We start from the raw sequence: 14095 nt of genomic DNA, 5'->3' as shown, positions 1-14095 counted from the left end.
CTAGTCAGATTCGTTAACCGCTGAGCCATGACAGGAACTCCTGCTGGCTCATATCTTATACTGGCTTTTCCTTAAGATTAGTATGACCCCCCTCCCCCCTTTTTTCATCCATGGTATGTAGAAGTTCCCAGGCCAGGGTTGAACCCGCACCACAGCAGTGACAGTACCGGATCCTGCACCGCAGGAGAACTCCTGTTGCCCTTTTTCTAACTGACTTGTAGGTGCTCCCTATGTGAGGAATCTTGCCCTGGGCCTCTCAGAGTCCGTTGCTTGTCTTTGACACTTCATTTGTTTTGTTTTTGGCTATGTGGTTGTTTTCCCATTTTAACATAATCACTGTCTGTCATTTTTCCTTGAAACGTAACGGGTTTATAAAGTTTTCAAAGGTTAACTCACACCTCACAGAAGTTTGTTTGGGTCGTTATACGAAGAAGAAAGACGTGGCTGAGTGTGCGCTCTCCCCATCACCCTGGGAACTGACCACATTTATTGAGTCCTCCGGCTCATTTTGTTCAGGCCCTCACCTTTGGCACATGGAGGTTCCCAGGCCGGGGGCCGTGGCTCCTGGCCTCCCCCGCAGCCACAGCAACGCAGGATCCGAGCCGCGTCTGCGACCTACACCACAGCTCTCAGCAACGCTGGATCCTTAACCCACTGCGGGGGGCCTGGGATTGACTCTGTGTCCTCCTGGATACCAGTCCTGTTCGTTTCCACCGAGCCGGGACGAGGAACTCCGTAGTAATTTGGCTCATTGATTTGTGGTACCACATAGAAAAGTCTTACTGATGTCTCAATTTCTGGATCTTCCTTTCTGTGAGCATGTTTTATTATTTCTTTGCCAGTGCCCTTTTGATTTTTCTTTAGATGATGGTGTATCGGTTCTCAAACCCACATTTCTCCTATAGGGATAGGCAGGTATGTGAAAGTATAGGGATGGAATCAATTGCTTATTAGTGAATAGCTTGGCCATTCAGCCTCACCTTCAGTGTGGCTGTAAATGGGCCCAGTGTTGGCATTTTTTGTTTCTATTCCTAGACAAATTTTATAATTATTCACTTTGTCTAGTTGTATTTTATTTTATTTTTATTTATTTATTTTTTTGGTCTTTTTGCCATTTCTTGGGCCTCTCCTGCCGCATATGGAGGTTCCCAGGCTAGGGGTCCAATTGGAGCTGCAGCCTCCGGCCTACACCACAGCCACAGCAACGTGGGATCCGAGCCATGCCTGCGACCTACATCATAGCTCCCGGCAATGCCAGATCCTTAACCCACTGAGCGAGGCCAAGGATGGAACCCACAACCTCATGGTTCTTAGTCGGATTCATTAACCACTGAGCCACGACGGGAACTCCTGTCTAGTTGTATTTTAAAACCTCTTGCTTGATTTTTGTTCAGGACTTGATTCAGTGCAGTGATTAATGTGGAGACTGACAGCTTCACAGTAGCACAGTTCCCCATATGAAAACTTGGCTTCTTGTCATTCATTCTGGTCTAGCTTTATGTTCATCTGTCACATGGGTCTTGTGCATTTCTTATTAAGGCATTTTATTTTTTTTGGTTGCCATAGTTTATGGAAGCTTTATAAAAATCATACCACATTTCCTATTTAGCTGTTGCAAGTATTAAGTGAAAATATAGTGTTTTTATTTATATAATATTATTCTTGGAAAGTAGTATTTCATTTCTACTTTTTTTTTTTTTTGGCTGTACCCAATGGCATACAATATTTCACTTCTTTTAAATCTGGGATTCTTGCTAATTTTGATAGTTGATGTAATAGTGATTTGAATAAGGCAGTCTTAAATTTTAAATCATAAGCAAAATTAAGGTTTCTAACCTCTCCTCCCCCATGTTGATTTGAATTGTTGGACAAATGCAAATTTTTGGCTGCAGCCTACTTATAAGTTAGAGACTACATTTTTCTGAATAAATTATTTTAAATAGACTTATTTTCAGAGTTCAAGTGATACCTTTTCTAGAAAGAAGCTTTTACTGTCTTTCAGTCCTGAGTTAGCTGTCCTTGAATACCCTCTTACTCTGGAAATCAGTCTGTTTATTCCTTCATCCTGCCCCGCACACGAGTATGTCCTCCCAAAGACTCTAGTAGGCTCCTTTCTGAGAGGAACTGTATCTTAGTGTATTTGTTAATTGCTTTTGTCGTTAAACTCCAGTGCCTTATGTAATACTTAGCACGTGGCCACATACAGTGAATATTTGTTGAATGGAGGGACATTAAAATTGAAAAGTGGGCTATATGATACCATTACTTCAAAAATAAAGCTGCAGCCTGTTTCCTTTGAGCTTGTTTTCCCTGTTAAGTATTACCTTCTAGTGAGTAACATGGAGTTACGAAGAAAAGTCACAACTTTAGTGATAAATAGGTTTTGGGATAGTATTAAAGGATCCATCTGTTGTGCACTAATGTTAATGTTCAGCTGGAGAAGTTAGCGTTGAAATGATTTACGTTGATATAGCATCATTAGTAATTTTTGATCACAGCAGTGTAGCCTCACTAAACTTGTAAATTATGGGACTCGTAACTGCTATGAAAGTATGTGAAGTCTAAAGTTTATTATCATTGTAAGAGTCTCTTTCAGCATGTCGTAAGTTCTTTCTGTGTGGTATATGTGTTTTTTTTAAAACTCAGTGAATTTCATTATATTTATAGGCGCACAGCCATCATCACAACCCAATTTTACGACGTTTCTATCCCAAGTCCCCAGACCATCCCTCCCCCTTTGGAAACCATAGGTTTTTCAAAATCTTTGAGTCAGTTTGTGTTCTGCAAATAAGTTCATTGTGTCCTTTTTTAGATGCCACTTATAAGTGATAGCATATGATGTTTGTGTCTGTTTGACTAACTTCACTTAACATGAGAATTTCTAGGTCCATCCATGTTGCTGCAAATGTCATTCTCTCGTTCCTTCTTATGGCCAAGTAATATTCCATTGTGTATGTATCACATCTTCTTGATCCACTCCTCTGTCAGTGGACATTTAGGTGCTTCCATGTCTTGGCTGTTGTATACAGTGCTGCAGTGAACACTGGGGTGCATGTATCTTTTGAGTCATAGTTTTCTCTGTATAGATGCCCAGGAGTCGGATTGCTGGATCAAATGGTAGTTCTATTTTTAGTATTTTGAGGAACCTCCATACTGTTTTCCATAATGGTTGCACCAATTTACAATCTCACCAACAGTATAAGAGGGTTCTTTTTTCTCCACACCCTTTACAGTATTTACTGTTTGTAGACTTTTTGATGATGGCCATTCTGGCTGGTGTAAGGTGGTCAGATTTGCTTAGTTTTTGTCTAGTTCTGTATCATTTTTGGGGACCCAAATTTTGTATTTTATTTTTACCTGGAAAGTAAAGAAACTCAGTCTTCTGCCATTGCATGCTACTTAAATGTAAGACACGATTGCATTTTTATTTCTCAAATAAGTTTTTGTGTTTTGTTTATTCATCTGACTCCTTTCTTTTTAGCTTACGGGGAAATATTTCAGTAAAAGCAGTTAAAAAAGAAGTGGAAAAGAAACTACGATGTCTGCTTGCTGATTTACCACTGCCCCCCGAGCTGCCAGGAGGGGATGATCTCTCAGCGAGTCCAGAGGAAAAGAAAACAGCCACGCAGTTACATAGTAAAAGGAGGCCTAAGTATGTGCTTGCTTTTCCCTGCTCCTAAATTGGCCAGAGATGATTCTGGATCATCATTAAATCATAAAACACAAAACTAAGATTTAAAATAATAAAAAGTGTACTTATTCTTTCAACTTATAAGTATATGAATAAATTTTATTGGAGCTTTGAAAAAATTTTTTTCGTAATTGCCTGAGTCCCTATTCAAAATGACTAATAAAACCAAATTTAATTTTCTCTCTCAGTTTGTAATGTATTAATTTCTTGGGAATTGTATGTGTTGAAGGAAATTTCTATATATGAGATACTTAAAGAATACAGAAATATTGAAATTGGGCAAGGCGAGAGTTAGCCTTCACTGAGCCCAGACAAAATTGGTAATGGACCAGCTGCCATGCTTGTCTTTGCTTTTGGCTCCATTTGCCCCCATAACTGCGGGCATTGTTCATTTTGCAAGAGGTGGAGTGGAGGAAGTTTTGAACTCTGAATCCTAAATTAGCTTCAAGTAAGTGTTTAGAAATAACTCTTTCTCTTGAAACCTGTTCATCACTTAAGGGAGGATAATGATTTGTTTTTACTTTTACTTAGCCAAGGGAAAGTGCATGACTTTGAGTTAGATCTGATTTCAGAATTGTTCAGGGAGTGTCTAGTGTAAGAACAGGTGATTTTTCTCGTGTGGAGTAGAGAGCTAGAATTACAAATTCCTCCTTTAGTAGTATTATAGTTTTTTTTTTTTTTACATAAATTTCTGTTACCTACCAGAATATTGAAATATTCTAAAATTATACACCTTTTTGAAGAGTATCAAATATCCGTCATATATAATGCACCCATACTGTAATGTGTGAATTCCTAAGGCTTGATTATATTCATATTTTAATTCTCTCTTTGACTGAAAAATCTTTCTGGTGCTTCCAGAAAGATTTTATCTAGTATAAACCTAAACTTGCCAATAAGCTTTATAGTTAGATTTTTGGTCATGTTCATTATTGAACTTGGTTTTTGAAAGCAGATAAATGCATATGTATTATCAGTGAATGGAGTTATTTGAGGTTGGTTAGAAAACTCTGACTCTTTGAAGTAGTGTTGGTTTTATCCACTCCCTGGAAAATTCCATCGTGTATCTGAGAGTCCTTCCTACAAGCTTTACTTCTTCTCTTTCCCACTTGAAGTGTTAGTCTGCAGAAGGAGAGTCAGTAGGGAGAAACGATACCTTGACTTTCGTGATCATCTGTAATATGCCAACTTGAGTGTTCCTGGTCTTAGATGATCACAGATATGCAAGGGTGAGGGAAGTAAAGGGTTTAAGTTTGGGCGGAGGGTGGGTATTGAGTATTAACAGTTTATTCAGTTTGCTTGATTGTATATCAAAACTTCAGAACTATATTTGATAGAATATGTGGGCCTCGCTATGGTGAAATCAAAGAAAAAGATATTGACTGGGGAAAACGCTGCGTGGATAAATTTGATATCATCGGAATTATTGGAGAAGGTACCTATGGACAAGTTTACAAGGCCAGGGATAAAGACACTGGTAAGAATGCTAAATGCTTTGGATCTTTGTGCCTGTGGAACATACTTAATTTGCATTTTTCTTCTAATGTATAACTTGGGGAGTTTTTTTTTAAAAAGTGAAATATGAGTGTATCATGCTGTTGTTTCATCTTGTGTTTTATTTCATTTTATATATGCACTTGTGTAAGATATGAGTACATGTAACAGGGTGTATATACATATATACATAAGTTTTTTTTTTTGTCTTTTTAGGGCCGCACCCACAGCATATGGAGTTTCCCAGGCTAGGGCTTAGCCTGCCTACACCACAGCCACAGCAACACCAGATCCCCAGATCCGAGCCACGTCTGTGGCCTACACCGCAGCTGATGGCAATACCGGATCCTTAACCCACTGAGAGAGGCCAAGGATCGAACCTTCGTCCTCAAGGGTACTAGTCAGATTTGTTTCCACTGAGCCACAACAGGAGCTCCCCTACATGTAGTTTTAAAAAGTGCTTCTTCAGTATTTGCGACATGTGTAGGGTGGGGTCAGGTTTCTTTTGTGGTGAGTAAATCTTTACCTTGTTAGTAATTGGGGGAAATAGCTTGACCTTATTAATACGTAAATTTTATTGTATGAAGACTTATGTGCTGCTCTTAATTTTGGCCCTTCAATTTTTCTTTTCCTGTAGAAATTACTCTTTATGTGGAGGGCAGATTTAGCAGCTTAATCTTTGAGATCATAGTCCGTCACCTGAGAGAAAGTTTTTAAAGGTCTTGGTGCAAAGGAAAAAGTAACTCTGTTAGAGGCCATATATTTTACTAAATAGTGCGTAGCGTCAGTGTTTAATCTCTATTTATAACTCCTTGTTGAAATAAACCAATAGATTAAAATAGCATAGCTGTTTAAGGGAGTATAGTAAAAGGGAGACCACTTTATGCTTAGAAACTCCTGAAGGCAATTAATTACAGCATACAAGAGTAGCATTTACAATGATGACCTTGCATTATCAAAGAGAGATTAAACTGTAAAACAAGGAATCATGCATTTTACATTTCTATTAAAAAGAACCAGATTAATTTTAATCATATAAGGAAAAACGTCCTACTTTTGGAATATTTGTAAGTACAGCATTCCTTTATTTCTCCAAAGAAGTGGAATGAACAAACCTTTATTGTAGTAAATTTTTTAATAGGGTTTGTATGTGTGTCTCAGTATTTAAATTATCTGATGCAAAACTCATTCATATATAAATTATGAGGCCATTTAGTATAGTGCGAAGAGCACATTTTGAGACAGATACACCAGATTCTGAATCCCAGTTTTATTGCTAGGTAACTGGGCATCTTTGGACAAGTTAATGTATCTGAGCATATTTTCTCACTTGCATAAGATCTGGAGTTTTCTCATCTGTTTAGAGAGATTTTATGCATATATAAGGATACTAAGTATATTTATCCTTGCTCTTCACTTTGTTTTTGTTTTTTGTCTTTTCAGGGGCCACACTCACAGCATATGGAGGTTCCCAGGCTAGGGGTCTAATCGGAACTGTAGCCGCCAGCCTACACCACAGCTCACGGCAATGCCGGATCCTTAACCCACTGAGCAAGGCCAGGGATCGAACTCGCATCCTCATGGTTCCTAGTCGGATTCGTTTCCGCTGTGCCACAGTGGGAACTCCTTCACTTTTTAAGAAAAGGCATAGTATAAAATATCATCTCTCCATTATCTTACTTTTTACATTTAATTTTTCTTAGCATAAAATAGCAATACATATAGACCTCCTTTTTCCTTTTTAACAGGCGTAATGTATTTTGAGGGTTATAATTTCAAGAGGTAGGAGCAAATTATGAATTAAAATAAATTTAAAATGTTATACTTGGTTTTGTCAGCTGGTAACCTGATTTTATTTAATTTTCTAATAGGAGAAATGGTAGCCTTAAAAAAAGTACGTCTAGATAACGAAAAAGAAGGATTTCCCATTACAGCAATCCGAGAAATTAAAATTCTTCGGCAGCTTACCCACCAGAGTATTATCAATATGAAGGAAATAGTGACTGATAAAGAAGATGCTTTGGATTTTAAGAAAGATAAAGGTATGTGTGCCTGTTTACCCAGTCAGTTCTGCGTGTTCATAAAGTTACTGACGTACAGACTTTGATATTGATCATTTGAGTCATTACTAGGACCTTAAACCATTGCCTTCGTATTGGACTATTTTTAAATGTAATTGAGTCGAAGAATTATTTCAACGTGTTTTATTTTACTGGTTTTTGAGTCACCTAAGTAAATATCAAAGTGTACTTATCAGTATTACACAAAAGTATTCACTAGTAAATATATGTTTTTTTGACATCAATATATAATTTGTAGTGTTCATTTTTTAGTCGCTGAGGAACAATTGATAGTAATATTAGAATGTATCTGCCTTACGTTTTTCATATTATAATGCCTTCATATAGAAGGAAACTTATGGTAGGCATATGTGTTATTTCTAAAAGTGTAGAAGCAAAAATCTTAACCTGAAATTACCCTTAATATAGCGCTATGGTTGGCTTTCAGCCAGAAAAGCTGCAAAGAAACGAGCAGGCCTTTCAAAGTAGTTGTCACAGGGTTCGTGGCGGGTGAAAGAAATGCTGTACCTTCCCTGGGTTTCAGATCTTCAGAGTAAGATTTTGTAACCAAGGTCGACTCCTTTAAATCAGTCGTTGTCAACAGAATCTAACTAAATGTGGTATAAAACGATTAAAGTAGCCCTGTTCTGACTGAACGTGCCTCTTGGCCCCTCCCATCCCCACCTCGCTCACCCACCCGGGAACACAGTAGAAGAAATGGTTGGTATTATCTATGGTACCCATTTTGTGTGAGGAAAGCTCGGTTTACAAATACTCGGTATGACCCACGCAGATCATCAGAAGTTTTTTTTTTTATGGCCGAACCCATAGCATGTGGAAGTTCCTGAGCCAAGGATCAAACCGTGCAACAGCAGTGACTTGAGCCGCATCAATGGCAATGCCAGATCCTTAACCTGCTGAGCCCCTAGAGAACTCCTCAGAATCATCTTTTTTGTTTGTTTGTTCTTTTAGGGCCTCACCTGCATATGGAGGTTCCCAGGCTAGGGCTTGAATTGGAGTTGTAGCCACTGGCCTACTACATACACACAGCCACAGCTAGGCCAGATATGAGCTGCGTCTGTGACCTTCACCACATCTCATGGCAACACTGGACGGATCCTTAACCCGCTGAGCGAGGCCAGGGATCGAACCTGCGTCCTCATGGATACTAGTCAGATTCATTTCTTCTGAGCCATGAGAAGAACTCTGGAATCATCTTTTTAATTGACATCAGTGCCATTAGTTTTTTTAATCCATGATAAAGTCCGTATTCCTTAGCCGGACTTTCAACCTGGTTTGTCTTTTTAATGTTGTATATTACTTACTGTGTAGTCGGAAGAGATTCTGGTTTGACTTGGATTAGAATGTCTGTGACTTGTGACCTATCAGTGATGCCTTTAACCCTTCTCAACTTGTTACACCTTCATCAGTTAAAGGGAAACATTATTTCTCTTACTGTGTAGCGACAGTTAAATTAAGATTTTGTAACGAGAGAAGTGTGCAGATATTGTTTTTCATAAATCTTGCACTATTGCCAAATTAATATTGTTCCTTTTCCTCCAACATACCCTGGACCTCTGCTTTTCTGCTCTGTGGGATCACATCACTGCCTGTTTCTCCAATCCCAACCCAAGTCATTTTTCCTGATTGCTCACTAATCTCAAGTTACATTTGTTTTTTTGAGTTGTCGGATATGCCAGTGCACGTTGCTGCTATAAACTCTTCCTTTACACTGGGCTCAAATCTCTTCAACTCCAGCACACACACGCACAATTTGAAAGGCCAGTTTCTCATTCTCTGGTCTTAGTCTAAATCTTGCTTTTATTCACTAGTAAGGCCTTACCTGGCCAACCTTCCATGTTTACACTACAGTACCCTTAAAACAGAGTTAAGTAGTATTACCACATCCTGGATGTATTTTTGTGCAAAAACTTAAGAAATGGCTAAAAAACTTTTTCTGAAATAAACGAGGGAAAGGAGGAGAGATAAACTACTTATACATTTTTCCCCTAATTTTTTTTCATCTTCAGCCCATCCCATCTCTTTTTAATATCTTCAAGGAGATCTTCGAACCTTTTCGTCTCTTCTTCAGACTTTTTATTGTTAGTGTGGGGAAATTTTTTGTTTCAAAGAAAACATTTCCTATACCTCTAGATGTTTAGTTTCTGCGGTGGGATACAGTCAGTTGTGTTAATTTCAGTACTCTTGTGTTCATACTTGCCCTGTTCATAAAGTCTTTTTTTTTTTCTTCTTTCTTTCTTTTTAGGCTGCACCTGTGGTATATGGAAGTTCCCAGGCCAGGGACAAATCAGACCTACAGCTGCCAGCCTGCACCACAGCCACAGCAACACCAGATCTGAGCTGCATCTGCAACCTGCAGTGCTGGATCCTTTAACCCACTGATCCGGGCCAAGGAGTGAACCCACATCCTCATGGATACTAGTCGGGTTCTTAGCCTACTGAGCCACAATGGGAACTCCCATAAAGTTTTGAACTAGCCTAGGAATTATTTTGCAACATAAGCTTTGCGTTGTTATTTTCTTCTTCCCACTAAGGATTATGAATTTACAGAAAGATACTCTCTGTATGAGTGTAGTAATATTCAGTTAAAAATTTCAATGAGGTTTATAATTCTCTGGGTAGAGGAGACATTTTGTTTTGTAATTAATGCAGTTTAAAATAAAACTCCAGTCGTTTATCTCCATATCATGATATAAATATTTAATGTTCAGATTAAAAACAAACACTGAAAAATGTTCTCATTCCAACAAAATAGTGTTTTGGTCCTTGACATCAGCGTAATATCCTGGATAACCAAAACCAGTATTAAGATTACTGTGTACAAGTTAGGGTAACTGTAATACTTTCAATACTAGTGTTTGTTTAATGAGGACATTTGAGTAATCTTTTAATTTGGAATTTTCCTTAAAAAATCAAGAAAACAGTATTCTGGAGTAAATGCTTATGGCACAGTGTCCCGCTGTGGTTGAAGGAAGCTGTCTTAAGTGTCACTTCCTCTGTAGTCTCTTGATTCCCACACTGTGCTCTCCTGCATTTGCATTCCATTTCAGATACGTCTCCTAAGAGAACTGTATATTTCAACCTTGTCATTATGTTTTTTATCTTACTGAGGTGCCTGTGGACAGAGACTGAACTTTATTCTGCTTTGTATTCATAGTGTGCAGCAGACAGTAGGCCATCACTCAGTTCTGAGTAACTCAATAAATGAAGGAAACACAGAGTTGAGAAGGTTCTGTGGAATAGGCAGCGTGTTAACGATGGGTGCTGTTTGCATAGGGATAGAGGAGGTCGGTCGCATGCATAACTCTCGTAAGATGTTGTAAGAGACAGTGAAAAATTGGCATGTCCCCTAAGAAAATCTTGCATCTAAGTTATCTTCCTGTCTCATTTTTTAAAAAATCTGAACTCATTCCCATTATGCAGAATTGTTAATATCTTGTGAATTTTGAGAAGAGAGCGTTATTGATTGATTTGTTCATTCCTTTATTCCACAAATGTGTATTCTGCCAGTTGTAGTTTGGGCTTGGCAGTGCAGTAGCCGCTAGGCAGTGTAGTTGTTTCAGTTTAAATTAATTAAAATTAGATAAAATTAGAAGTTGTTCCTTAGTTGCATTAGCTACATTTCAGGTGCTCTATAGTTTATATGTGGATACTGGCTTAATTTGGGCAAGTGAAAAGACAACTCAGAATGGGAGAAAATATTTATAAATCATATATCTTATAAGGGACTTGTATCTCAGATATATAAACAACTCTTACAACTAGGAGCTCCTGTCGTGGTTCAGCAGTAATGTACCCAACTAGTATCCATGAGGACCCAGGTTTGATCCCTGGTGTTGCTCAGTGGGATAAGCATCCATCGTTGCCATGAGCTGTGGTGTAGGTCGCAGATGTGACTTGGATCTGGTGTTGCTGTGGTGCAGGCCAGCAGCTCCAGCTCCAGTTCACCTCCTAGCCTGGGAGCTTCCATATGCCACTGGTGCAGCCCTAAAATAGATTAAAAAAAAGAAAATCCCCCAAAACAACAAAAAAAAGTATTGCAGCTACCTAAAAAAAGACAGCCTGTTTAAAACGTAAGCAAAGGATCTAAATAGACATTTCTCCAAAGGAGGTTTGCAAATTGCCAATAAGCGTTTGAAAAAATGTTCCAAATCATAGCCATTAGGCAGATCAGAACCACAGTGAGATGCTGCTTCGTATGGACTATAGGACGGCCATAATACGGAGATGAGGAGTAAGTGTTAGGGAAGATGTGGGGAGATCGGAAGACTCACACGTTACTGGCAGGACTGTAAAATGGTACAGCTCCTTTGGAAAACAGTCTGGCATTTCTTCAGAATATTATGTTAGGTACCAAGTGACCTAGAACTTTAACTAACCCTGGGAATCTACCCAAGAGAAATAAAAACAAATGTCAACACAGAAACTTCAGCATCATTCATGATAGCCGCCCAAACAACTCATATGTCTGTCAGTTGATGAACTAGATAAATAAAATCTGGTCTCTCCATAAAGTTGAATGTTATGCTGCCATTGAAAGGAATGAAGTACTTACACCAGCAAATTGGACAACCTAAGTGAAATGGACATATTCAGAGAAACAGACGACCTAGCAAGAATCATGAGAAAAACAGAAAACTTGAACAGACCTATAACTTACAAAGAGATGAAGCGGAAATAAAAAACCTCCAGCAAAACAAAGCCCAGGACCAGATGGCCTCACTGGTGAATCTTCCAGACATTTAAGGAAGAATTAATACTAGTTCTCTCCAGACTCTTCCAAAAAATGACATGGGAGGAAACACTTCCAAACTCATTCTGTAAAGCGAGCATTACTCTGGTACCAAACCTCGGCAGAGACTACAAGAGAAGAAAATTAGAGACCAGTGTTTCTGAGGAATATTCAGCAGACTGAATTCAGCAGCGTATTAAAAGGAGTATGCAGTGGGATCCTGCTGTATAGCACTGGGATGTCTGGTCACGTGCTTTGGAGCATAGTAAATGTAAGAAAAAAGATTGTATACACGTATGTGTGACTGGGTCACCTTGCCATGCAGTAGAAAATTGACACAACACGGTAAACCAACTATAGTGGAAAAAATGAAAATCATTATTAAAAAAAAGAAAACAAGTTTTCAGATTCCCCCCCCCCCCAAAAAAAAAAACAAAATAAAAGGAGTATGCACTGTGACCACATGAGATTTATTCCTGGAGCGCAAAGGTGATTCAACATGTGACAATCAGTCAGTGTAATACACTGTATTATCAGAATGAAGGGAAAAAAATCACATGATGATCTGAACAGAGACAAAAGGCGTTTGACAAACTTTAACCGGCTGTCCCGGCAAAAACACTCAACAGACCAGAAATAGAAGGAAACTGCGTCCACATATTAAAAGCCACATGTGAAAAGTTCACAGCTAACAAACCTAACAGTGAAAGACTGAAAGCTTTCCTGGAATCAGAAGACAAAGACGCGGTTTCCTGTGCTATCCAGAATAGAGTGTTCCTGCGGAGCCATTCGTGAGCTCCGATGGCACAAAGTGAAGAAGCAGCTGGCTTGGGACACATCTCGCTAATGGCATCACAAGATGAGCCAAGGTAAAGGGCAGGTTCACAGACGCAGTTCAAAGTCGCGACAGCTGGATGCGGAGATGCGAGTGCAGTTGCCGGAGAAAAGAGCTTGGTGGTGCCGCTCTCACTGCTCAGACTGTCTGCTCAGGGTGCATGCTGCTTCTCACAGCTACTGCAAAACCAACACTGAACGCTATTTTTGGTTTTTACCTTTTTTACAAAAGCAAAAATCTCTGGTTTCTTTCAGTCAGTGAAAATAGGTACTAAGGTCGGTCTTTCGTAGAAGCGTGGTGGCATAAAGTGAACTTTCCAAAATTGAGGTATATCTAGAATTGCTTTTGTAGCTTTTATTCAGCGTAGTACTGTGAGCCCTCGTCAGAGCAGATAAGCAAGACAAAGAAATACATGTTCAAATTGAAAAGGGAGAAATAAAAGTATATCTGTTGATAAACAGTATGGTCTTAGGTGTAGAAAACCCTAAAGAGTCCACCAAAAAATGGGGGCAGGGAGTTAGAACTAAACGATTCAACAAAGCAGCAGGGAATAAAATCAACACTGAAAAATCAGCTGTGCTTCAACACACTAACGGTGAAAGAGGAATAAGAAATGAAAAGAAAAAAAAAAAAGAAATGAAAAGAGTTCTGTTTATAATAGCATCAAAAAGAATAAAATACGTAGGAATAAATTAATCAAGGAAATAAGAATGTTGTACACTGAAAATTACAAAATGGGACGTTGAAGAGACACCGTAAATTAAAGAGAGCTGGGCTTATGGATTCGAAAACTCCAGTGTTAAGATAGTCGTTAATACTGCCTAGAGTGATCTACAGATTCATTGCAGTTCTTAGGAAAGTGCTAACATTGGCTTTTGCAGAAAAAGACTTAATTTGCTTTATGTATTAAAGTATTATATAAAGCATCAAACATAAACTTTTTTTCTTTTTATGGCCGCACCTGTGGCATATGGAAGTTCCTCAGGCCAGGGGTCAAATTGGAGCTGCAGCTGAGGCCTGTGCCATAGTTGTGGCAACATCAGATCCTTAACCCACTGAGCGAGGCCAGGGATCCAACCGGCATCCTCACAGAGATAATGTCAGGTCCTTAACCTGCTGAGCCGCAGTGGGAGCGCCCCATAAATTCAAAGAACAGTGTCGCGAAATATCACTCCATGCTCCCCCGCCCACCTTTCGCAGTGAGTAGCTCATGGCCAGTCTTGTTCATGTATAATCCCGTGTCACAGTGATCTAAACGCCAA

At 39.0% G+C, this 14095-nt stretch overlaps 1 protein-coding gene across 1 annotated transcript in view; it reads left to right on the top strand.

Annotated features, from left to right (window-relative positions):
* CDK13 (cyclin dependent kinase 13) overlaps nt 1–14095 on the top strand; it is a 119750-nt gene that overhangs the window by 29248 nt on the left and 76407 nt on the right. The window contains 3 exon segments of the mRNA XM_021078845.1: nt 3482–3652; nt 5029–5168; nt 7057–7227. Of these exon segments, the coding sequence (XP_020934504.1) occupies nt 3482–3652; nt 5029–5168; nt 7057–7227 (482 nt within the window).

This window comes from Sus scrofa, chromosome 18, assembly GCF_000003025.6.
Source record: "Sus scrofa isolate TJ Tabasco breed Duroc chromosome 18, Sscrofa11.1, whole genome shotgun sequence".
Classification (NCBI taxonomy): Eukaryota; Metazoa; Chordata; class Mammalia; order Artiodactyla; family Suidae; genus Sus; species Sus scrofa.
Note: the sequence above shows the minus strand (reverse complement) of the source record. Positions and strands in the feature narration are given on the sequence as shown.